General features: G+C 40.5%; 1 protein-coding gene across 1 annotated transcript in view; it reads left to right on the forward strand.

The window, feature by feature from the left end:
* LOC140212348 (genetic suppressor element 1-like) overlaps positions 1-25,370 on the forward strand; it is a 184,242-nt gene that overhangs the window by 127,863 nt on the left and 31,009 nt on the right. Inside the window, exons 7-11 of the mRNA XM_072283053.1 lie at positions 5,488-5,786; positions 6,732-7,008; positions 9,686-10,314; positions 11,742-11,854; positions 17,966-18,236. Coding sequence (XP_072139154.1) covers positions 5,488-5,786; positions 6,732-7,008; positions 9,686-10,314; positions 11,742-11,854; positions 17,966-18,236 — 1,589 coding nt within the window. The remainder of the gene's footprint in view (positions 1-5,487; positions 5,787-6,731; positions 7,009-9,685; positions 10,315-11,741; positions 11,855-17,965; positions 18,237-25,370) is intronic.

A 25,370-nucleotide genomic window follows, 5' to 3' on the forward strand; every position in this document is an offset into this window, starting at 1 on the left:
ACTTGACGGTGCTAGAATGCCGCCAGGGCCAGGACTTGACTTGGTGCTAGAATGCCGCCAGGGCCAGGACTTTACTTGGTGCTAGAATGCCACCGAAGACAGGACTTGACTTGGAGCCTCCGGGTAGTGGCGAGCTCTCGACTCGTCCCGGGAACAGTAAACAGCAGTTCTTGATTCCCTCCGGCGGGTTAACTGACGGACCCACCTCGGTGAGGAAACTTTGCAGGCTCGCTTTGGCGAGGTAACTGGACAGGGTTGCTCCGATGAGGAAAAGGTGAATTTCCGGCACTCGCTTCGGCAGAGACTAGGCTTGCTTCGGCCAGATGACATCGGCACACCGTACCTTAGATGACTTTGCAGACGCTCCCGTGCCAAACGGTTGAAAGCCGGAGACTATAAACTACCGATTCAGCGGAGTGTTAATTGCCTCGAATCACCAAAGTCGAGGGACACAGGAAAACAGGGAATCAACGGTCCGGATCATAACATAAACAAGGTAAATTTAAAGGGACCCCAATCCGGACCATGACATTCTGTAGTTTCACCATCCACTTAGTGAAGAAATGTCTTCTCACTCTGGGTCCTAAGATGCATACCCCGTATCCCAAGGTTCTGGACTCCTTTCCATTGTTCAGATCTCATTCCACCCCATTCCACTTCACCACCATTACAAGCCCATACAAAGATATTGGAGGAAGGCTGGGATCTAGTATGTCCAACCTCTGCAACACACATAAAAGTTGCTGGTGAACGCAGCAGGCCAGGCAGCATCTGTAGGAAGAGGTACAGTCGACGTTTCAGGCTGAGACCCTTCATCAGGACTAACTGAAGGAAGAGTGAGTAAGAGATTTGAAAGTGGGAGGGGGAGGGGGAGATCCAAAATGATAGGAGAAGACAGGAGGGGGAGGGATGGAGCCAAGAGCTGGACAGGTGATAGGCAAAGGGGATACGAGAGGATCAGGGGACTGTTTTCTAGGGCACTTCCACTGAAGTTGCAATAGGAGACTGCTGAAATGGCTCCAGATTTTGGAAGTCAACATGTTTTAACTAACTGCATTTCCAGTACGCATGGTAATTTCAATGTAGTTGTAAGTGGCAGTGGTACTGTTGTACTCAGTACCTCTGAGTATCTGATATACTGTGATCAGTAGCAAAATTGAAGAGGACTGCACTTTTATATATATATATTGAGAAAGTACTATGAAGTATTTGGTTTAAATTTCACTTAATGATTTTGTTTTTTTTTGTTCTGGAATGCTTCTTTTTGTCCAAGTGTTTTGCATTTTCTTCACTGAAACAGAATTTGCAAAGTATAATATAATGCACATTTGCTACATTAGTTGGACTTAATTGAGTGAGTGAGTGAGAACAGATTTCTATCCCTCATTTAGATGCTGTAGTTTCCATTGGATGTATGTAACAGATATCGTAAAAATAAAAATCTTAAAGCTGTTGATGCCAGAAATATTAAATAAACACAGAAAGTTCTAGAGACACTCAGTGGTCGATTAGCATCTGTGGAAAGAGAAATAGAGTTAACATTTCAGTTTGATGTTCTGATGAGATCTTTGGCCTGGAGCATCAACATTGTTTCTCGTTCCATAAATGTTGCATGACTTACATAAAAACACAATTAGGACAGAGTTATCCCTCTAATTTGTCATGCCTTCTCCTTGCGCATTCCAAATATAACAATCGCTGTTATGAATTTCATACCAACCCACTCAAGGTGTCTATACTCTCCAAGTTCCCTTTAACCAGTGAATATTTATCAAGTTCCTTTTTAAAGGTATTAGAGGAAACAGAATTAACTACTTTTTCTGACAGTATTCTACAAAGCTCAAAGAAAATTTGAAGCAAACCTGTATGTTTATATTTTTAAAGATTATGTTCTTGAAGTCTAAGTCCATTATTCAACCCAAGTTCCACAACTATTCAAATCTTTCATATCACTGCCTGACCATTCCACCCTTTCCCCACCACCATCTCCTTTACTCTAGTTAAAATAAACACAGTCCTCTAACTCTTTCTCCACAATTTACACCCCTGAGGTATGGAATTAATCTTCTCTACCCTTACCTTAATTTAATGCATCAGTAATCATTTTGAGACAGGATATCCAAAACTGCACACTATACTCCATGTTTGTAAAGCTATAAATTACTGCAACATTTCCCTGATATATCTGGATGACAAGCTTTCCTTCATAATAACTGCAATCTCTCTCTCTGGCTATCCATCCCATAGGATGATGATGGTTCCTTCCAGTTGAGAAAGGAACAGCATGTGCGTGAATGGATTTTAGGTGAGTAGGGAGTTGAACAGGTCCAGACCCACCGTCTCAATATCCCCTCCCGGATCCAGTGGCATGATGGGGTGCAAGACGGCTGGGGAAAGTTCTGTTGCAGTAAATGGCCAGACCAAGCTTCGATGCAAGGGATGCCCTTTCCATGCTTCACAGCACGTGTTTGCTAGATGGCCGTTGACCCTACAAGAGGGTTCATCCGCCCTTTGACAGGTCTTGTTTTTTGTCCTGCAGGGTGTCTAGCCACCCTCCTCACCAGGCAAGCCTGGTGGGGGATCCGGTTTAGTCGCCGACCACCTGACCATGCGACAGGTAGTACTGGGCTACATGGTACCAGTAGCACTCAGACGAATGACCTGATCAAAACTGCAATATATTACCTGGAAAATAATTAGTGACTGATCTTCATTTGTTTTCTGTTTCCAGATTCATATTTAGATTTAGATTTATTTATCACATGTACATTGAAACAGACAATGAAATGTGTCGTTTCCGTTATAAACCAACACACCTAAGAATATTCAGGGAGCAGACCACAAATATTCCATTCCAGTTAACTGCAACAGAAAGCGCCAAAGATTTTTTTGTATAATGTACTGAGTACTGATTTGGTGGGGGGGCGGGCGCCCAGCGCTCGGCCGGGGGCCATGGTCGAGTGGTCGGTGACTTGGGCCGGCTCCCCCACCGGACTTAGTCTGGTGAGGAGGGTGTGAGGACACCCATCAGGACTAAAGAAAGACAAGACCTGACAAAGGGCGTATGAGCTCCTTTTGAGCCAACAGCCATCTTCTGTGGAAGAGATTAAAGCCTCACCACATATCTACGAATCGTATGCTATGCACATAGTTAGAAGAGACATGATGAACTTGGGCGCTGCACCGGGTGCCTGGACCTGCCCAAGGCCTCCGCCTAAGGAAGGGCCGAGCTCGAAGAAGCGGCCGCGGCTGGAAGCCAACACGGCCTCGGGCTCGAGTTCAGCGGGGGCAGCGGCGGGCGGTGCCAAGGCAGCCAGTGAAAACAAACTGGAGAAGAGGCTGTACTCAGTGCTGTCACAAGATGGAGGTGCATAGCCGCCAACCCCAGATCCGGGAGGGCACCCACTGACCGACTGACTGACTGAGTACTAACACGCGATGCTTGCTGTCAAGGATAGCTTCTGTGACTAATGAGCATCGTGTGAAATTTTGTTTTGACCTTTTTCAATTATACCCCTATAATCTGATTTTAAATCACTCTCCCCAGAAATGTTAGTGATGTCTCCCCTTTGGCAGAGCTATTTGCTTGTGTACTTATAAGACAGAATCTCCTCATGTAGCCAAACACAAAATGAAAGGCTGACAAATAAACTTAGTTATTTTACTGCATTCTGTAATTTTTATTCCAATTAAAATCTAAGGCCTTCTTCTTGAATGTAATCAATTTTACCTCTGTATACTATCTGTAAGCATAGCTCTCTGTCATCTACACTTTTAAATATCCTATTATTATTCATAAATAATGTGGAGAGTTAAATCCTAGGACACATACGTGGGAGGAATAACTGATTGCTTCTCTACAGGTAGATCCTAACCTGCTGGCTTTTGTAATAAAGCCAATTGGCAATCAATAATCAGGACTAAAACCTAATCCTCTAGAGTGTTCTTAACATAAAGGTCTTTGAAAAAGGATCTAGTGCTTTCCCGGTGTATTTAACTTCCATCTGGGTACAGGTATCAATTTTAACTGACATTTCAATGGAAAACTCTGTCTCCTTCAACAAGGATGATGCCTTGGCATGTCCAGTCCAGTGGTATTTATACCCCAATCATCCGTCTCTCCTGATTGGTTAGTCTTCATCCAATCAGATTTCTGCTGCTTCACCTTGCTTACAATAGGATTCCAGTTCTTACTTAAAGCAAGACCTTTGTCTTTATTAATTCTTTTTGTCTAGTTTTATTTCAATGGCCTCCTTCTCCAGGTGGTCCCAAAACCCATTGGTGCAGCACAGTAGTTTTGGGTCATTGAGAATGCAATCCTATGGCCCTTGCAAATGCAATGTAATGCTACCATCGATTTCTCCAGGTAACCCAAACGGATACACCTCCTGTGCTCCTTGATGTGGGTTTCCACCACGTGCTCCATCTGGTTGATATACACTGCTCGGCATTCACAGGGAATCCTGTGAACGCCAGCCATCCTAAGTCCCAGGTCATCTTTGACCTGCATAAGCTGCGATTTGAGCTTCCTTATGGTCTAGTGGATGGTATTAATCCGGTATTTCTTCAGGATCTTGGAGATCCTTCCAGAAACCATGCAAATATAGGGAAGATTGGCCATAACGATGGGTTCCTCCTCGTTACTAGGTTTTCTAGATTTTCCATCAGCTCTTTTAAGAGACCGATTGAATTTCCTCACCTTGAGGCCATTCTGTAGGAATGTTGTGCATAATCGTCTTATTTCTTTGTGGAGATTCTCTGCGTCCAAAATAGTCCTTGCATGGTTACTCAAAGTAGAAAGAACCACTCTACATTGGGAGGCTTGATGGTGGCTGTTATTGTTGAGGTACAAATCTGTGTGAGCAGGTTTCCGATAGACATCATGTTCAAGGCTACCATCCAGTTTCTGTCATATTAGAATGTCCAGGAACGGGAGGTAACCATTCTTCTTTATCTCCATCGTAAAGTGACTGTTTGGATGTATGCTGTTCAGATAGTCATGGAGCTGTTAGAGTGCCTGGACTCCATGAGGCCACACTATAAAGGTGTCATCGATGTATTTGAAGAAGCATCTGAGGCATAACAGTGATGAACTCAGCACCCTGTCTTCATAGTCCTCCATGTAGAAATTATCAATAGCCGGTGACAAGGGTGATCCCATGGTCATTGTTACTTTGTTCATAGTAGTTCAAGTTTGTCATCGAAACGTCGGTTAAACTCGACACCTGTACCCGGCAGGAAGCCTGAGTAGAGTTTATTCAGAAAGATCTTTGTCAATTGCCTTCTGAAAATCAGGAAAGTGCTGAAGTAGGAAGAACGGAAGTACAAAGGAAAATAAATTGCAACTAAAAATGATATAACATCCAGTTGTAGTGATATAAGAAAAGGGACAGATCATCCATCATTAATGTCATTTTCTAAGAAGAGATATAAAAGGGGAAATTCTAAAAGAAGTGCAAACACTCACAGCATTTTTTGTCACCACAGGTTACAGGTAAATGATGAACTGAGGGAACAAGAAAAGGCTCCTGAACATGAGAAAAAAGATTGGAAACAAGGAGTTCATCAAGAAAGGGAAGCTGAAGTACTAACAGAAAAAGGCAGGAAAAGAGAAAAGCAGCAAGAAATGGAATGGGAGAAAGAGATTAAACGGAGAAAAGAAATGAAACAAGAAAAAGATCTCAAAACTGAATATAGTTTAGAAAAGAATGCAGTTCTGATCAATGATACAACAAAAAGACATACGGAGGAATGGAAGGATTTCAAGTCTGCAGTGAAACAGCTAGGTATTTTTAAATATTTTCTGACAAATTTATTTGAACCATTACCTTTCGCCATTAACATGGAACAGTTGGATTGGTCTTTTTTAAGTTGCATTAGGGTCCTATATGCAAATGTGTATGTGCTTAAATGAAGGATGAAAATCTCCAACATCCTAATGTGTGTCAGTATGATATCCCACTTCTCTCACTGAGAATGCATAATACAACCAGTTTACTAATATATGCCGTGAGGTATGGGACTTTTAAGTACATCGTTTGCATCATTCAAGCACAAATCTAGCACTGATTTATTGCTCATTACAAAATATGCATAATTTTCTATTTTATCATAACCCTTCTGTCAAAGTACGAGACAGAGGAATATTAGCCAAGTGATTTAAACATTTGATAAACATTTAATAGATATATAGGAGGATAAATATTTGATACATTAACAAATAGTTGGGTATGAAGAAATGACACAGAAGAAGCCAGCATAGATCAGCCATTGATATATTAAATGGTGTGGCAGGCTTCAAAGGACTCCTGCTCCTATTTTCTTGTGGTCTGTTATTTTATCATTTGTATTTTTTATCAATACCAAGTACAACATTCATAGCCAAATAAGTGAAAAAACTGTTTGCAAGCTGTCATCTAACTATCCAGGGAGAAGCAAATAAATAAACCATAATTTCAAAATAATAAAGTAAAGGTTGTCTTAGAAATGAACATAAGATCAATGTTAGCAAATGGGCAACCCATTATAATCTGTCACTTTGGGTTGTAATGTGGTGGTTTTATTGCATTTTGTTCTACCACCTGGAAACAAATTTATAGTGTTTCGATTTGCATTTAACAGTAATTTAATAGACCATGGTCTCAATTGCCAAAGTTCTGGACATTAATAATTATTATTATATTAACTAAATAACAGAACATAGTCCTACTGATTAATAAAATTTTTTTCAGAGAAAGTTAAACAGTCTTCTCCAGGAAGTGGAAAAATTCGAACAGTGCCTCTGGAACATATAGCCCTACCTGTTTCCTCTTCCCTACTTAGTATCCCCTCAAATACTTCCTCGTACTCTTCAACCTTGGAGGGGAAGTATGCACTGTATCACCACCATCACCAGCAGTGGATGGATAAACATCCAGGACATGGTGTTGACTTTCATCAGCATCACCTTCAGCATCTTCATAGGGAGCAAGGGCACCATTTTTCAGAACGAAAACAAGACAGGAGTAGGTGAGTAACTTGGAGTTGAGAATGTCGTGTTTTCTCACTACTTGATAGGCGATTTCTTTTTGCATATATTGTCCATTGCAAACCAGGTTCTACAGGGTCTCAGAAGAACAACGTCCTAGTCTAGTAGTAATGCTGTGCTATATGGACCTAGCATATATTATGTTTGGACTCAGACCTGCAAACTCTCAAAGCAGACTCCACTAATAACAGATCAATACACACATACGCATACACATGCACAAGACATGCACATACATATGGGCACAAACATACATGGCATTACCCAAACTTACTTCCCTCACCAAATTTGCTTCCATCCCCACCACCCCACTTCTACCACTGTCACTAACCGTCACTACCAACTCACCACCTTATTTCAGGATTCAAGCAGGAAAAAAAGCTGAGTCATTGTTGCGTGCATATGAGGATAAGGTCTTGGTCTAATCCTAATTTTTTTTGGCAATCTTAAAATGGAGGAGATGATATATAAGGATTAGACTAATATCACGTTAAAGTGTAGGAGCTGCCTAAAAATTGTTATCAACATGTAAGTGAGCCAATATAAATGCTATTATTTATGTACAAATGACAGAGAAACAGTAAACAAAGTTATTCATTGCAAAAACTGGAGATGTTGTTTTTGGAAATGCATCACTTCTTTTAAGTTTTACTAAAGCTACATCTTACAATCATATTGATAAAGGTGGTTTAGACATACAATATATTTGAATAAAATAGATATATAAAATTCAAATAAAAACAGAAGATGCTGATACTACCTAGCAGGTCAGACAGCATATGTGGAAGCAGGTCTGACAAAGGACTGCACACCCAAAATGTTGACTATTTCCGTTTCTATAGTTGCTACTTGGTGTGCTATGGTTTTACAGCATTTCAGTTTTTTTTAATTTCAGATTTCCAGCATCTGCAGTTTTTTAGAATATAATTAATATAATTTTCATTTGTATTCAAATATGTGATGTTTCTACATTTGCCCTTCAGATACAAAATAGGCTTATCAAGAAAGATTTGGCCAATCATTTTAAGTGCAAATACCCTATTAGCAGAAAATTGTTGATTGTTCTCATTGGCTCTGCCATTGAATTTCAACTATTACAAGTGTAGATTCCCATTTCTTCAGATTTTAATTGCAGAACATTTAAAATTTATTTCAGGAAATTATTACCTTAGCTTTTTATTTAAACTCAACCAATGATCTTCCCTTTTTAAACAATCAACATTGATTTATCCTTAACTTACAAATCTTGCACCATTCATCTTACAATCCTTTGACAAGTTAACAATTGAGAGGGTGAGAGCAGAAAATATTTTCTACTTCAGACCTCTGACAGCAATTAAAAATTGATGGACTGAAATTTAACATGCTTAAAGAGGCTGAGTGGGTTGGAGCCCAAAAGTGTTGGCATTTCTCACCAGGATTTCACAAAAGGAACATTATCCCATCTTTTCCAATCACTTTGTATCAAGACCTGTCATTGAGATTAAATAGCCATAAGGAAATTTCTAGCAGAATTCAGTACTTACTTCCTTTCCAGGGACACCAGGACTAGACCAGGAGAGAACCAATCAATCTGCTTATCCATAAACAGAAGTTAAGACTATACCTAAACAAGACAAGTTCTGGACAATCATAAAACAGTCATTCAGAACTTGATTGTATATGAAATATGTGAAATGTGTCTGTAATTATGAATTTGATCATGAAAATATTGCATACGTTGTTTTCAAGAATTGGGAGTTGATAAATTTGTATTGTATATTTTAATTGTTTATTTATACCAACAATGTTATTTTTTTTTAATTCTCTCCCTTTAATATGTAAGGTAATCATTTATAGAACCAATGTTTTTTTCAATGATTCATTTATTTCTCAGTCTGACTCAGTGGCTAATTTTTTCAAGAGACAATATCTCATTCTGTTAGCTATAAATAGTACATCACAGTACCTCCTTCCCACCTCACCCCATAAATTTTACTATATGGGTAAATACATCAATTTCATTCTCTCATGAGAAGCTATAGTAATATATCAGATCACATAAATAATTTCTTCTAATTCTTAATATTTCTCAATTTTTCTCTTCTGGTTTCTTTCTTTTCCTCTTCCTTATTTTCCCCTTCCTTACTTATACTCTGTACCATTATGTACTGCTTCTCTTCTATGTCTCTCCTCTTAATCATGTCTCATTTCCTCTTTTTGTTTTGGATTTTCTTTCCTCTTGCTTTTCCAGGCCTTTTTCCTCTTTTGTTCACTCTCTTATAAAGTGCATAACTGTGGTTTGTGATCTTATTTTACCCAAGCCTTCACATTAAGAGGCTTCATCTAATTTATCTTCCAGAAAAATACCAGTATTGAAGATTGTGACTATAGGTGCAAGTGTTACTCCTCCCTTTAATTTTCTGTTTGGCTGTAGACCAATTGATTATTTAAAACTGATTTATGCGGCAGACTTAAAAATAACTTCAATTGAAATTGTTCCAAATTTCATTCTGATGTATACAGTTTCTGAGCAAAAAAAAAGTTATGATAACCAAGAAAAAATAAATGAGCTGATTTTTTATACAAGAGCTTTGTTGAGGATAGAGCTGTCATTAGACATTTAATCAAATAGCTAGAAAAGACATATGTTTCTAAAATTGTATATTTTTCCTACAGATCTCTTCTCAAAGATCCAAATCAACACCAGCCACTACACATAGGAGTCCCCCCACCTCTCATCTCACCACAATACCCTTTGAAAGAGACTTCCCCACTGTTGAGGCCCTTTATTTCTGCCCACGCACTTCAACCAGCTCAAGCACTTAACTACAGCACTAATTACTCTAAAGTTAACCATGAATCAACGAAGGATTCAGAAAGACATCAGAATATTAATATGAGGAATGACGCTTCGAATAAGACTGCTGGAGAGCACTTTAACCCACCACTTCCTAAATCTTGCACTGCTAAATATATGAATGAAAACAAGAAATCTGGAATATCAAGTTTAAGACTCGGTACAGGGCCACACCTGAAGGGCCAAAGTTCTAATCATCAGTCCATAAACCACATTTCAACTAGGCATCTTGAAGAATTGCAAGAAGAATGCTTGGATTTATCCACCACCTCTGGAGCAACCGATCTGAGTCAGAAAAACAAAAAGATTACTCCAGTGCCCATTAGGTATACACTTTATAGCAATGATGCCACTACCAGCAGGTACAACGATGAGCTTCTACTCCAGCAGCCTGTTGTCAGCAAGTTAGATTTGGCAGAAAAGAAACTAAAAGAAGCTAGGATGAATGGTATGACATTTCTATGGTTTTAAAAATCCTATGTGTAAAAATAACTTCATTCACTCTTCGATTTATTGTGCACCTCATTCCTACATCTACAGGGTATCTTTGTTATCATGTGATGCCTTTTATTCCTCTCAAATTTGGATATAGTACAGGTCCTAGTTACTGTAAGCAGCATGAATCTGAGCCTTTTACCATGGTCACGCTTTTGAACTCTATTCATTCTGAATACTCCCCTAGTGCTACTGTAAGGAAGTTGAATAGTGAAGGAATAGCAATATATTCCCAAGTCAGGATAGCTTGGATGAAAACCTGCAGATGGCGACATTCCCAAAAACCCTTGCTCACCTTGACAATGTCAGAGAAGCCATGGCAAGTAACTTCTGTCTTTTTTGTAAATGGTACACACTAGACCCACAATGGTGGAGCAAGTAAATGCCCAGGGTTATTGTATGTGATATCAGTGAAAGGAAACTTGAAGTCACAATGCCCTGATCCATCGTATTAGAGTTACTCAACTTGCCTGTTGCTGAAGCAAAACAAAATGCAAAACCAGTAAATGCTAGAAGATCTCAGCAGATCAAGCTGCGTCAGTGGAGGAAAAATAAACAAAATTGAATTTCAGATCAAGGAACCAATATGTTTTAACTTGCAGAGGGATTCAGACAGGAAGTGGGATGGGGTGAACAAAGTCCAGACTAACACTGTCAAACTAACAGTTACTTTGAAAAAAAGATAGATAGGGAAAAGGAAACAAAGAAATGTGTTCAATCAGAACAGAGTGGAAAAGAGGAATGATTACCTGATGTTGCTTAATTTAGTATTAAGCCCTGAGTATTGCAATATACTAAGGTGAGGTGTTGTTCCTCAAGGTCATGCTGGACATCAGTGGAGCAATGTATGAGACAAAAGTCGGACTCATAGTAGGAAAGAGAAATGGAAGCTCAGGGCTACCCTTGTAGACTGATCGGAAGATACCTGGTGTTGACTGCTACTGATTCAACTTTCTTAGACTTCCTCCATCTGGGAAGTGTTTGGAGCTATCACCTTCTCCATCCCTAGCACAGGCTTCAGCAAAAACATTCCAATCAGATGCATATTTTTGCCCTTATCCTGCTCATTATGTGGCAGATCTATCCCAAATATTTTGGAACTGTTCAAAATATTTGAATTCAAGTGAAGGAGCTATTGCAAATGAGATGAGGCCATTAAAGTTGTTGAGAGAAACAAAAACTGTATTGAGTTAGCTATTAGAGACATAAGTGGAGTGAAAAAATTTAAAGGATGTCAGTGTTGCTTGATGTTAATTTACAGCTTGTTTAAATTTGATGCAGAAATATTGTAGTGGAGGATAAGAACATATGTTTTTTCTCTATTGATTTACACTCATTTTGTGATGTTTTTGTTATTCTTTCTTAATTTCCACTTCCCAGGAGAATTTTCTGGCTGCAATTCTTCAGATGAAGTATTCTGCAAAGGAGATATGAAAAATAGGATATGCAATCAGGCTGAGCAACCTCCTCTTAAACTGGATGATGCTCCCATGGTAGGTGTGCTTAAAAGCAAACCAGAGGTGACCATGCAAATCAATGTGAATGCAGTTTAGCTGTGGTTAACAGCATTGACTTTAGGATGTTTTTCAGATTTTGGCATTAATGCAGACTACTGTTTGTTTTTTTATATGAATATATCCAGAACAGAGTGCAGTAGTGATTATCTCTGCATATATTAGAAAAGAAACTTCTAATTCCTTCTGAATTAACACACCTAACATTTTTCCAGCATCATATGCACACATCATGATGTTTTTGTTCATGAATACCACATATCTGCATATATTGACATGAAACTGTCTCAGTCAAATGAGAAGCACGTGACATTAAGATCTTGCTTTTCTTTGTACTTGAGAGAAGTTCTGTTGATATTGGGTGGCCTTCTAGGCAGTTTCAAAACTGATTGCACTCTGCTCAAGCACTTCCAAAGTCAACAGAATATGTTACACTTGCTCCTGTTCTCTTGTGTTCATATAACCATATAACAATTACAGCACAGAAACAGGCCATCTCGGCCCTTCTAGTCCATGCCCAACTCTTACTCTCACTAGTCCCACCGACCTGCACTCAGCCCATAACCCTCCATTCCTTTCCTGTCCATATATCTATCCAATTTAACTTTAAATGACAACATCAAACCTGCCTCAACCACTTCTGCTGGAAGCTCGTTCTACACAGCTACCACTCTCTGAGTAAAGAAGTTCCCCCCTCATGTTACCCCTAAACTTTTGTCCTTTAATTCTCAACTCATGTCCTCTTGTTTGAATCTCCCCCACTCTCAATGGAAAAAGCCTATCCACGTCAACTCTATCAATCCCCCCTCATGATTTTAAACACCTCTATCAAGTTCCCCCCTCAACCTTCTACGCTCCAAAGAATAAAGACCTAGCTTGTTCAACCTTTCTCTGTAACTTAGGAGATGAAACCCAAGCAACATTTTAGTAAACCTCCTCTGTACTCTCTCAATTTTATTGACATCTTTCCTATAATTCAGTGACCAGAACTGTACACAATACTCCAAATTTGGCCTTATACAATTTCAACGTTACATCCCAACTCCTATACTCAATGCTTTGATTAATAAAGGCCAGCATACCAAAAGCTTTCTTCACCATCCTATCCACATGAGATTCCACCTTCAGGGAACTATGCACCATTATTCCTAGATCCCTCTGTTCTACAGCAATCTTCAATGCCCTACTATTTACCATGCATGTCCTATTTTGATTAGTCCTACCAAAACGTAGCACCTCACATTTTTCAGCATTAAACTCCATCTGCCATCTTTCAGCCTACTCTTCTAACTGGCCTAAATCTCTCTGCAAGCTTTGAAAACCTACCTCATCATCCACAACACCACCTATCTTAGTATCATCTACATGCTTACTAATCCAATTTACCACCCCATCATCCAGATCATTAATATATATGACAAACAACATTGGACCCAGTACAGATCCCTGAGGCACAACGCTACGCACCGTCCTCCAATCTGACACACAGTTATCCACCATTACTCTCTGGCGTCTCCCATCTAGCTACTGCTGAATCCATTTTACTACTTCGAGATTAATGCCTAACTATTGAACCTTCCTAACTAACCTTCCATGTGGAACCTTGTCAAAGGCCTTACTGAAGTCCATATAGACAACACCACCGCTTTACCCTCATTAACTTTCTTAGTAACCTCATCAAAAAATTCAATAAGGTTTGTCAAACATGACCTTCCACGCACAAATTCATGTTGATTGTTCCTAATCAGACCCTGTCTATCCAGATAATTATATATACCATCTCTAAGAATACGTTCCTTCAATTTACCCACCACTGACATCAAACTCACAGGCCGATAATTGCCAGGTTTACTCTTAGAACCCTTTTTAAACAATGGAACCACATGAGCAATACGCCAATCCATCGGCACCATCCCCGTTTCTAATGACATTTGAAATATTTCTGTCAGAGCCCCTGCTATTTCCATACTAACTTCCCTCAAGGTCCTAGGGAATATCTTGTCTGGACCCGGAGACTTATCCACTTTTATATTCCTTAAAAGCGCCACTACTTCCTCTTCTTTAATTGTCATACTTTCCATAACTACCCTTCTTGTTTCCTTTACCTTACACAATTCAATATCCTTCTCCTTAGTGAATACCGAAGAAAAGAAATTGTTCAAAATCTCCCCCATCTCTTTTGGCTCCACACATAGCTGTCCATTCTGATTCTCCAAGGAACGAATTTTATCCCTCACTGTCCTTTTGCCACTAACATAACTGTAGAAACCCTTTGGATTTATTGTCACCATACTTGCCAAAGCAGCCTCGTATCTTCTTTTAACTTTTCTAATTTCTTTCTTAAGATTCTTTTTACATTCTTTATATTCCTCGAGCACCTCATTAACTCCAAGCTGCCTATATTTATTGAAGATCCCTCTCTTTTTCCGAACCAAGTTTCCAATATCCCTTGAAAACCATGGCTCTCTCAAACTTTTAACCTTTCCTTTCAACCTAACAGGAACATAAAGATTCTGTACCCTCAAAATTTCACCTTTAAATGACCTCCATTTCTCTATTACATCTTCCCATAAAACAAATTGCCCCAATCCACTCCTTCTAAATCCTTCCGCATCTCCTCAAAGTTAGACTTTCTCCAATCAAAAATCTCAATCCTAGGTCTAGTCCTATCCTTCTCCATAATTACACTGAAACTAATGGTATTGTGATCACTGGACTCGAAGTGCTCCCCAACACATACCTCCATCACCTGTCCTATCTCATTCCCTAACAGGAGATCCAACACTGCCCCTTCTCTAGTTGGTACCTCTATGTATTGCTCCAAAAAACTATCCTGCACACATTTGACAAACTCCAAACCATCCAGCCCCTTTACAGAATGGGCTTCCCAGTCTATGTGTGGAAAATTAAAATCTCCCACAATCACAACCTTGTGCTTACTACAAATATCTGCTATCTCCTTACAAATTTGCTCATCCAGTTCTCGGTCCCCATTAGGTGGTCTATAATACACCCCTATAAGCATCACAACACCTTTCCTATTCCTCAATTCCACCCAAATAGCCTCCTTAGACAAGTCCTCTAATCTATCCTGCCAGAGCACCGCTGTTATATATTCTCTGACAAGCAATGCAACACCTCCCCCTCTTGCCCCTCCTATTCTATCACACCTGAAACAACGAAATCCTGGAATATTTAGTTGCCAATCACAACCCTCCTGCAACTACGTTTCACTAATAGGTACAACATCATATTTCCAGGTATCAATCCATGCTCTAAGCTCATCCACCTTTCTTACAATACTCCTAGCATTAAAATAGATGCATTTAAGAAACTCTCCACCTCCCACTCTCTGTTTATCCTTAATGGAGCAAACAACTTTGTTATCTTTTTCTTCCTTTTCCCCTCCACCTTTGGTCTGATTGCTCCTGATCTCTGTCCCCTGCCTATCCTCCCTCACACACCGCCTACCTGCCTTCTCCATTTGTGAACCAACCTCCCCTCTCCTAGTCTCTCTAATTTGATTCCCTCCCCCCAACCATTCTGGTTTAAAGTCACCTCAGTAGCCCTCGCAAATCTCCCCGCCAGGATATTGGTCCCCCTAGGATTCAAGTGCAACCCGTCCCCTTTGTACAGGTCACGCCCGCGCCAATAGAGGTCCCAATGAACCAAAAACCCGAATCCCTTCTCCCTGCTCCAATCCCTCAGCCACGCATTTATCCTACATCTCATTGCAATCATACTCTCCCTGTCGCATGGCACAGGCAGTAATCCCGAGATTACTACCTTTGCAGTCCTTTTTCTCAACTCCCTTCCTAACTCCCTATATTCTCCTTTCAGGACCTCTCCACTTTTCCATCCTATGTCATTGGTACCTATATGTACCACGACCTCTGGTTCCTCTCCCTCCCACTTCAGGATCTCTTGGACGCGATCAGAAACATCCCGGACCCTGGCACCAGGGAATCAAACTACCATCCGGGTCTCCAGACTGCATCCACAGAATCGTCTATCTGACCCCCTAACTATTGAGTCCCCTATTACTACTGCCCTCCTCTTCCGTTCCCTACCCTTCTTAGCTACAGGGCCGGACTCTGTGCCAGAGGCACGGCCAGTGTTGCTTCCCCCAGGTATGCTGTCACCCCCCCCCAACAGTACTCAAACAGGAGTACTTATTGTCAAGGGGCACAGACACAGCCACAGGGGTACTCTCTATTACCTGATCCTTCCTATTCCCCCTCCTAACCGTGACCCACTTGTCTGCCTTCCATGGCCCCGGTGTGACCACCTGCCTGTAACTCCTCTCTATCAACTCCTCACTCTCCCTGACAAGCCAAAGGTCATCGAGCTGCAGCTCCAGTTCCCTAACATTCCCTAAATGTAATTTTATCAGTTGTATTTTTTATCAATACCAAGTACAAACTTATTGATCTGCATTACCCATGAAATTATTAATGTTAACTTTTTTATTCTCTATTTATAGCTATTTATAGCATATGGCACTTTTCACAATTGCACAAAGCCTCTTTCACTTCAGGGTTCAATAATTCACCATGTTACAAAGTTGAATAAGATAGACCGTGTGGCTAAAATACCTCTATTACATGGTTGAATTCAATATATTACAAGGTTAAATTGCATGTACTGTATTGCCTGGTTGAGTTCCATGTGTTTCATGGTTGAATTGCGTGTAATACATTTGTTGAACAATATATGTCATCTCCGTGTATTATAAGGTTGAACTGTATGTGTTATAAAAACAGCATCAGACTTATTCATCAACATTCACTATTTATAATATAGTTGTTGAATCAGAATGCTTTCGGAATCAGGTTTGTTAACACTGGTGTATGTTGTGAAATTTATTGTTTTGTGGCAGCTTTGCAACATTATACATAAAAAATCATAAATTACAATTTTATATATATATAGATATATATATAAAATATGTGTGTGTGTGTGTGTGTGTGTGTGTGTGTGGATTCCAGTTGATGGGGCCATCAGTTAATCGGGGCGGCCATTTATTTGAGAAAACTCTCAAGAAACGAAATCACGTCAAGAAAATAGCTGGAGTTCCCTTCACTTGTTTGAGACTCTCTGCCCCTTAATTGGGGTAGGAGACTGTTGCTGAAAATTTTCTAACTAACATCAGTCACGTGCACATCATGTGGCCATTAGACACTACACCATGCTTAGAGCAAACAGTTTTTAAGTAGCATCACTTGCGTGCTTATGTTCAAAAAGTAGTGGTTTTTGTCACTGATAATTGGCGAGTAATGAACAGTAAGACAATTCAGAACCATTTTGCTGACTGTGGTTTCAAACATTCAGGCATGGAGATGCCAGAATGGTCAGAAGTGAAAATGAAAGAATTTTACTGCTTCAACAATGTAGGAACTACAAAGAATTTGAAAATATGGATATTCATCTTGAATGTTACAATTAAAGTGAAGATTTGGAGGATGCAATTGTCTAAAGCACTGTTTGAAGACAGTCCATTATTTGTCCACTGTCCACGATCAACTCCCTCTCTCATATATAAAAATAATGTTCATGGGTTGTTTCATTGTCCATTTAAAAATCTGATGGTGGAGGGGGAGAAAGCTGTTCCTAAAATATTGGGTGTGTGTCTTCAGGCTCCTTACCTCCCCCCTGATGGTAGCAGTTAGAAGAGGGTAGGTCCTCGCTAGTGAAACCCTAAATGGTGGATTCCGCCTCCTTGAGGCACTGTATTTTGAAGATGTCCTTGATGATGAGGAGGCTGGTGTCCATGATGGAGGTGGCCGAGTCCGCAACCCTCTGCAGCTTTTTTTGTTCTTGTGAGTGGCCGCTCCATACCAGACGATGGTGCAACTCCAAGGTACATCTGTAGAATACTCTCCAAGGTATATCTGTAGAATTTTGCTAGAGTCTTTGGTGGCATACCAAATCTCCTCAAACTCCTAATGGAATATAGCCACTTATGTGCCTACTTTGTAATCGCATCTGTATGTTGGGTCCAAGATAGATCTTCAGAGATACTGACACACAGGAACTTGAACTTGTTGGTTGGTGAAAATGATTGGTTTTATCTTTCATCTCCTGTCATAGAAAATGCTGTTTCTCAGGGCTGTGGGCCTAACCACTCAGAGCAAAAAAGATCAAGTCATACAGGAAAAGACGACAAAACAGCACAGGACGCTGAGAGTACAGAGCCCTTCCCCACTTTGCTTAGAGCAGAAACAATGCTCTCCTCTTCCTCCTCAAGTAGATTCTTTAAGCCATTCGCCAGTTGAACTGAATAAGGCATCTGATTTTGAGGAAAAGAAACAATTTCTTGCACTCTTCAACTTAAAGCACTTGAGCACTGCACAGCGGAAAGGTGGGTGAATTTTCTGTAAATGAGTACTGTCAGTCATTCACTGGTGTGTCTTTATTCAAGTCAATCTTTTTCAGTTTAAATCCTAATCTCGGAATAAATTCATGATACATGCAGGAAAAGAAATGTTTTTCTAAAAAGGAATTTCTTTTCCTACTTTATTTATTTCCTTTACTAGCTCATAACACCTGATGTAGCAAAAGTAGACTGGAAACGATGACTTAGAGACAAGTCATATCCAGAGCAGTGGAAAGCATTCAAGAGGTTCACAATAAGTATATTTCCATGAAGGTACAATAGCCATGGTAGTGTAGTAGTTAGTACGATGGTATTACAACTTGTGGCGTCGGAGTTCAAGATCTGTAAGGGGTCTGTATGTCCTACCGGTGGAATGCATGGGTTTTCTCCAGGTGCCTCAGTTTCCTTCCATAGTCGAAAGACATACTGGTTAGTAGGTTAATTGGTGATTGTAAATTTTCCTATGATTCGACTAGGGTTAAATCAAGGGTTGCTGGGAACCACATCTCAAAGGGCCGGAAGGGCCTATTCTGCACTGTATCTCAACCAATCAATCAATCAATCAATAAAGAAAGAATAGTGCTGACAAATCCAGAAGCCCTGAATGAAATGGGTTACCAATTGTAGCATAAGCCGAAAGAAGGATGTTAGATACTTAAGAGCCTAATGTAGCAAAAATCCTGTGGGAGTATAGAAAATGCAGGAGTAAAGTTAAAAGGGAAAATAGAAAAGGAGTCTTGGAGAAAATTCTAGCAAGTGGAGTCAGGGATAATTCAAAGGTATGTTATGAGTACTTAAGGAGCAACAGGATAGCAAAGCAAAAGGTAAGGCCTTTAGGTCTTAAAATGTAATCTATCTGTGGAGAAGTATGATGTGGGTAAAACTCAATGAATATTTTGCAGCTTTCTATACAAAAAGTGGAGGATGTCAACTATTGTTAAGAAAGAAGAAATTAAATACTAGATGGGATAAACATAGTCAAAACGAAAATTTTCTGTTTGACTGCACTCATCCCATCCTGTATTTTATCTTCTTTCTCCTTAACAATAGCTGGCATCATCCTCTTTTTGAGTAGAAGCAATTTTTGAAAGAGGATGAATCGCCAAGCCGAGATTACATTCATATATCCCAGGCTGCTTTAAAAAAATAAGGAAGGATACTGGGAGGGACTGCAACTTGCAGGACTGTAGATCAAAAACTTGGGATCACTTTCTTGAGACATCAGGCTGAATATTTCCTAAAAACTCTGTGCACTCGGAATCTCCATTATGTCTGCCCTGAAGAGAGATGATAAAATAAGTGGCACAGCGAGTAGAGCAGCTGCCTCACAACTCTAGTGACCAAGGTTCAAACCTGACCTCTGTGCTGCCTTTGTCGAGTTTGCACTACCATCCAAAATCACAATATTTCATCTTTCACGTCAAAACACAGAATGCTGTCACAATTGAGGAAATATTTTCAAGAGAGAAGTAGCAGCAGAGCAAAACCAAATGCAGAATAAAAGAGAAAAAAAGTAGAAGATAGAAATTAGGGAAATGCAAAGTAATGGAGGTCAAAAGAAATAAAAATAGCAAGTAAAGGAGCAACGAAAGAAAATAAAGAATTGAATGGAAGGAGAAAGGAAAAAAGGGACTGATGTAGATGAGGTGCACTGGTGTGTTTAGAGGAATCCTAAGCAATAAAAATACATTGGATGATGGCTGTAGGATTTATCTGCCTCATCTTAAAGCAATCTAATAATTCAAGATACACTTGATAAGGTTCAATTCTCAATCAATTCACAAGAAACTGTCAACTTGAATGGGTCTTTTTCAATCATAAAGTATTTAATTGTAAGTTGAAACTCACATTACAGATATTGAAGAAACATTGCTAAAGTTTCTTTGTAAAAGTAAGAAGAAATACAATTCTGAAACATATTCACAGCCTTCAGATTCAGCTCATTCTAACAGAGACCCTACAGCATGTTCAGGTGGGCATCATATGTACAGAGGCATGCAAAAGTTTGGGCACCCTGGTCAAACTTTCTGTTACTGTGAATAGTTAAGTGAGTAGAAGATGAACTGATCTCCAAAAGTCAAAGTTAAAGATGAAACATTCTTTTCAACATTTTAAGCAAAATTAATGTATTATTTTTGATTTGTACAATTTTAGAGTGAAAAAAAGGAAAGAAGCACCAGGCAAAAGTTTGGGCACCCCGAGAGATTTGAGCTCTCAGATGACTTTTACCGAGGTCTCAGACCTTAATTAGCTTGTTAGGGCTATGGCTTGTTCACAGTCATCGTTAGGAAAGGCCAGGTGATGCAAATTTCAAAGCTTTATAAATACCCTGACTCCTCAAGCCTTGTCCCAGCAATCAGCAGCCATGGGCTCCTCTAAGCAGCTGCCTAGCTCTCTGAAAATTAAAATAAATGATGCCACAAAGCAGGAGAAGGCTATAAGAAGATAGCAAAGCATTTTCAGGTAGCCGTTTCCTCAGTTGGTAATGTAATTAAGAAATGGCAGTTAACAGGAATGGTGGAGGTCAAGTTGAGGTCTGGAAGACCAAGAAAACTTTCCCAGAGAACTGCTCGTAGGATTGCTAGAAAGGCAAATCAAAACCCCCATTTGACTGCAAAAGACCTTCAGGAAGATTTAACAGACTCTAGAATGGTGATGCACTGTTCTATTGTGCAGCGACACCTGCACAAATATGACCTTCATGGAGGAGTCATCAGAAGAAAACCTTTCCTGTGTCCTCACCACAAAATTCAGCATCAGAAGTTTGCAAAGGAACATCTAAACAAGCCTGATGCATTTTGGAAACAAGCCCTGTGGACTGATGAAGTTAAAATAGAACTTTTTGGCTGCAATGAGCAAAGGTACGTTTGGAGAAAAAAGGGTGCAGAATTCCATGAAAAGAACACCTCCCTAACTGTTAAGCACGGGGGTGGATCGATCATGCTTTGGGCTTGTGTTGCAGCCAGTGACACAGGGAACATTTCACTGGTAGAGGGAAGAATGAATTCAATTAAATACCAGCATATTCTGGAAGCAACCATCACACCGTCTGTAAAAAAGCTGAAGTTGAAATTAGAGGATGGCTTCTACAACAGGATCATAATCCTAAACACACCTCAAAATCCACAATGGATTACCTCAAGAGGCGCAAGTGGAAGGTTTTGCCATGGCCCTCACAGTCCCCCGACCTAAACATCATCGAAAATCTGTGGATAGATCTCAAAAGAGCAGTGCATGCAAGATGGCCCAAGAATCTCACAGAACTAGAAGCCTTTTGCAAGGAAGAATGGGCAAAAATCCCCCAAACAAGAATTGAAAGACTCTTAGCTGGCTACAGAAAGTGTTCACAAGCTGTGATACTTGCCAAAGGGGGTGTTACTAAATACTGACCATGCAGGGTGCCCAAACTTTTGCTTCAGGCCCTTTTCCTTTTTTGTTATTTTGAAACTGTAAAAGATGGAAATAAAAAAAGTAAACAACAGGAATTCCGCAGGTGCTGGAAATTCAAGCAACACACATCAAAGTTGCTGGTGAACGCAGCAGGCCAGGCAGCATCTGTAGAAAGAGGTGCAGTGGACATTTCGGGCCGAGACCCTTCATCAGGACTAACTGAAGGAAGAGTGAGTAAGGGATTTGAAAGTTGGAGGGGGAGGGGGAGATCCAAAATGATAGGAGAAGACAGGAGGGGGAGGGATGGAGCCAAGAGCTGGACAGGTGATAGGCAAAAGGGATACGTGAGGATCATGGGACAGGAGGTCAGGGAAGAAAGACAAGGGGAGGGGGGGACCCAGAGGATGGGCAAGAGGTATATTCAGAGGGACAGAGGGAGAAAAAGGAGAGTGAGAGAAAGAATGTGTGCATAAAAATAAGTAACAGATGGGGTACGAGCGGGAGGTGGGGCCTAGCGGAAGTTAGAGAAGTCGATGTTCATGCCATCAGGTTGGAGGCTACCCAGACGGAATATAAGGTGTTGTTCCTCCAACCTGAGTGTGGCTTCATCTTTACAGTAGAGGAGGCCGTGGATAGACATGTCAGAATGGGAATGGGATGTGGAATTAAAATGTGTGGCCACTGGGAGATCCTGCTTTCTCTGGCGGACAGAGCGTAGATGTTCAGCAAAGCGGTCTTCCAGTCTGCGTCGGGTCTCGCCAATATATAAAAGGCCACATCGGGAGCACCGGACGCAGTATATCACCCCAGTCGACTCACAGGTGAAGTGTTGCCTCACCTGGAAGGACTGTTTGGGGCCCTGAATGGTGATAAAGGAGGAAGTGTAAGCCGCATCTGCTCTCAGGATGAGGCTTTTCATTCTAGGACGAGGGAGATGTCTTCATTTTTTAAAGAAAGGGGCTTCCCTTCCTCCACTATCAACTCTGCTCTTAAACGCATCTCCCCCATTTCACGTACATCTGCTCTCACTCCATCCTCCCGCTACCCCACTAGGAATAGGGTTCCCCTGGTCCTCACCTACCACCCCACCAGCCTCCAGGTCCAACATATTATTCTCCGTAACTTCCGCCACCTCCAACGGGATCCCACCACTAAGCACATCTTTCCCTCCCCCCCCCCCTCTGTATTCCGCAGGTATTGCTCCCTACACAACTCCCTTGTCCATTCGTCCCCCCCATCCCTCCCCACTGATCTCCCTCCTGGCACTTATCCGTGTAAGTGGAACAAGTGCTACACATGCCCTTACACTTCCTCCCTTACCACCATTCAGGGCCCCAAACGGTCCTTCCAGGTGAGGCAACACTTCACCTGTGAGTCGACTGGGGTGATATACTGCATCCGGTGCTCCCGATGTGGCCTTTTATATATTGGCGAGACCCGACGCAGACTGGGAGACCACTTTGCTGAACATCTACGCTCTGTCCGCCAGAGAAAGCAGGATCTCCCAGTGGCCACACATTTTAATGCCACATCCCATTCCCATTCTGACATGTCTATCCACGGCCTCCTCTACTGTAAAGATGAAGCCACACTCAGGTTGGAGGAACAACATCTTATATTCCATCTGGGTAGCCTCCAACCTGATGGCATGAACATCGACATCTCTAACTTCCGCTAAGGCCCCACCTCCCCCTCGTACCCCATCTGTTACTCATTTTTATGCACAGATTCTTTCTCTCACTCTCCTTTTTCTCCCTCTGTCCCTCTGAATATACCTCTTGCCCATCCTCTGGGTCCCCCCCCCTTGTCTTTCTTCCCGGACCTCCTGTCCCATGATCCTCTCGTATCCCTTTTGCCTATCACCTGTCCAGCTCTTGGCTCCATCCCTCCCCCTCCTGTCTTCTCCTATCATTTTGGATCTCCCCCTCCCCCTCCAACTTTCAAATCTCTTACTCACTCTTCCTTCAGTTAGTCCTGACGAAGGGTCTCGGCCTGAAACGTCGACTGCACCTCTTCCTATAGATGCTGCCTGGCCTGCTGCGTTCACCAGCAACTTTGATGTGTGTTGCGTTAATAAAAAAAGTAATCTTGCTTAAAATATTAAAGAAATGTGTCATCTTTAACCTCATGCCTTTTGGAAATCAGGTCATCTTTTACTCGCTTAGCTATTCACAGTAACAGAAATTTTGACCGGGGTGCCCAAACTTTTGCATGCCACTGTATATAGTAATGTTCCAAAACACCAGATCTATGTTTTGTTCATACTGAAAGAAAATGAAATAATGTCATAAAACACTATATTTACTTGTTATCAGCATTTGGGTTTACTTGGAACATAGGATTTATTTAATAATTAACCATTTATAGACTATAGCAATATTATAATCGTGTTTTACAAGAGTGACAGGAAAGTTCACTATTAATTTAATCACATTTTGTAACTGTTATTTGTTTCCTTTATATCCTATTACAGAGAGTATATAGTGTTTTGCTTGGGAGATCTCATTGGTGTTTACTTGTTCTTCATTTATATGGAGTTAGTTACCAGTGAACTGTTGATGCTGGCTTTCAATAAATCCAATGTGATTAATATGATTTTGACTTAATAGACACTTAACCACAAACTGATATACAGGTATGCATGGGAATCTTGGTGCTTGTATGTCTGTGTGTCAGTGAGTATTTGTCTTGATTGGTAAGGATGATTAATAAAGTTATGACTTTTGATTTCCTTGAGCGATTAGCAGCTAAGCAGGCAAACTAATATAGCACACTGAGTAGTCTTAGAGATTTGTGATAATTATATTCTGTTGATTAATGCAAGAAGAGCTGTAAGCTACTCTGTCCGATTTGGTTAGTGAAAAGTGAGAGCCTCATTGTGAAGAGGTCATACCGTCATTGCAAATAGCAGTTCATAGAGTAGATTTAAAGCATTTTAATTTCACTTGTTTCTTTATTAATGATCTTTAGTAAATTCAATGATTAATATGAAAATAAAATGAGGGCAGATTTGATTTTTGTCATGATAATAAAATGGTGATAATTGCAAGGGCTCATGTTGCTCAGGACATTTACAGGGCTCCATCAGGCAATAAACTCCAATTGTCACTTCTGCATCAATCAAACCCTGCCTCCAGTCTAAATTCAGATCCATAGATACAGTCTCAACTTAAGGACATGGTACACAGTCTGTGCATTCCAGAAACATGGTTTTGAATGATCCTGACATTTTTCCAAAGTTCCCAAAGAAATGGTAATTTTTATAAATTACTGCAAGCTCTGGATCAAGCCTGGTGAGGCTTCAGCTAAGGTTATATATTCTGCTTATCAGATCTACTGGTCTAGTCTATTTTTAATCTATTAATTCTACTCACCTAATCCCATTTATCTCCAGATATGAGTAGTTCAAAAGGCACCTAACCCAACTCTCTTGTTTTTATTCGCCATAAATATAAGATCATCCAGAACTGTGCTGCTCCTAAATTCACACCAAATTGCATTCACCTCCCTGTTGAGCAATATTTTGATTTAAAATTTTTCACCACAATTCCTCCCTATGTCAATACTCTGCTTCAGTCTGTTGCAGTTAGCGGTTGATTAAATCCAAAAGATGCTGGCATTTCAGAGACTTAAAACTGACGGAAAAGCTGAAAATGCTGGAAATTCTCGGCAAGTCAGACAGCACCAGTACAGAAAGAATCACCTACTTCCAGTTTCCACCAAACCTAT

This window comes from Mobula birostris, chromosome 19 (genome assembly GCF_030028105.1).
Source record: "Mobula birostris isolate sMobBir1 chromosome 19, sMobBir1.hap1, whole genome shotgun sequence".
NCBI classification, from domain to species: domain Eukaryota; kingdom Metazoa; phylum Chordata; class Chondrichthyes; order Myliobatiformes; family Myliobatidae; genus Mobula; species Mobula birostris.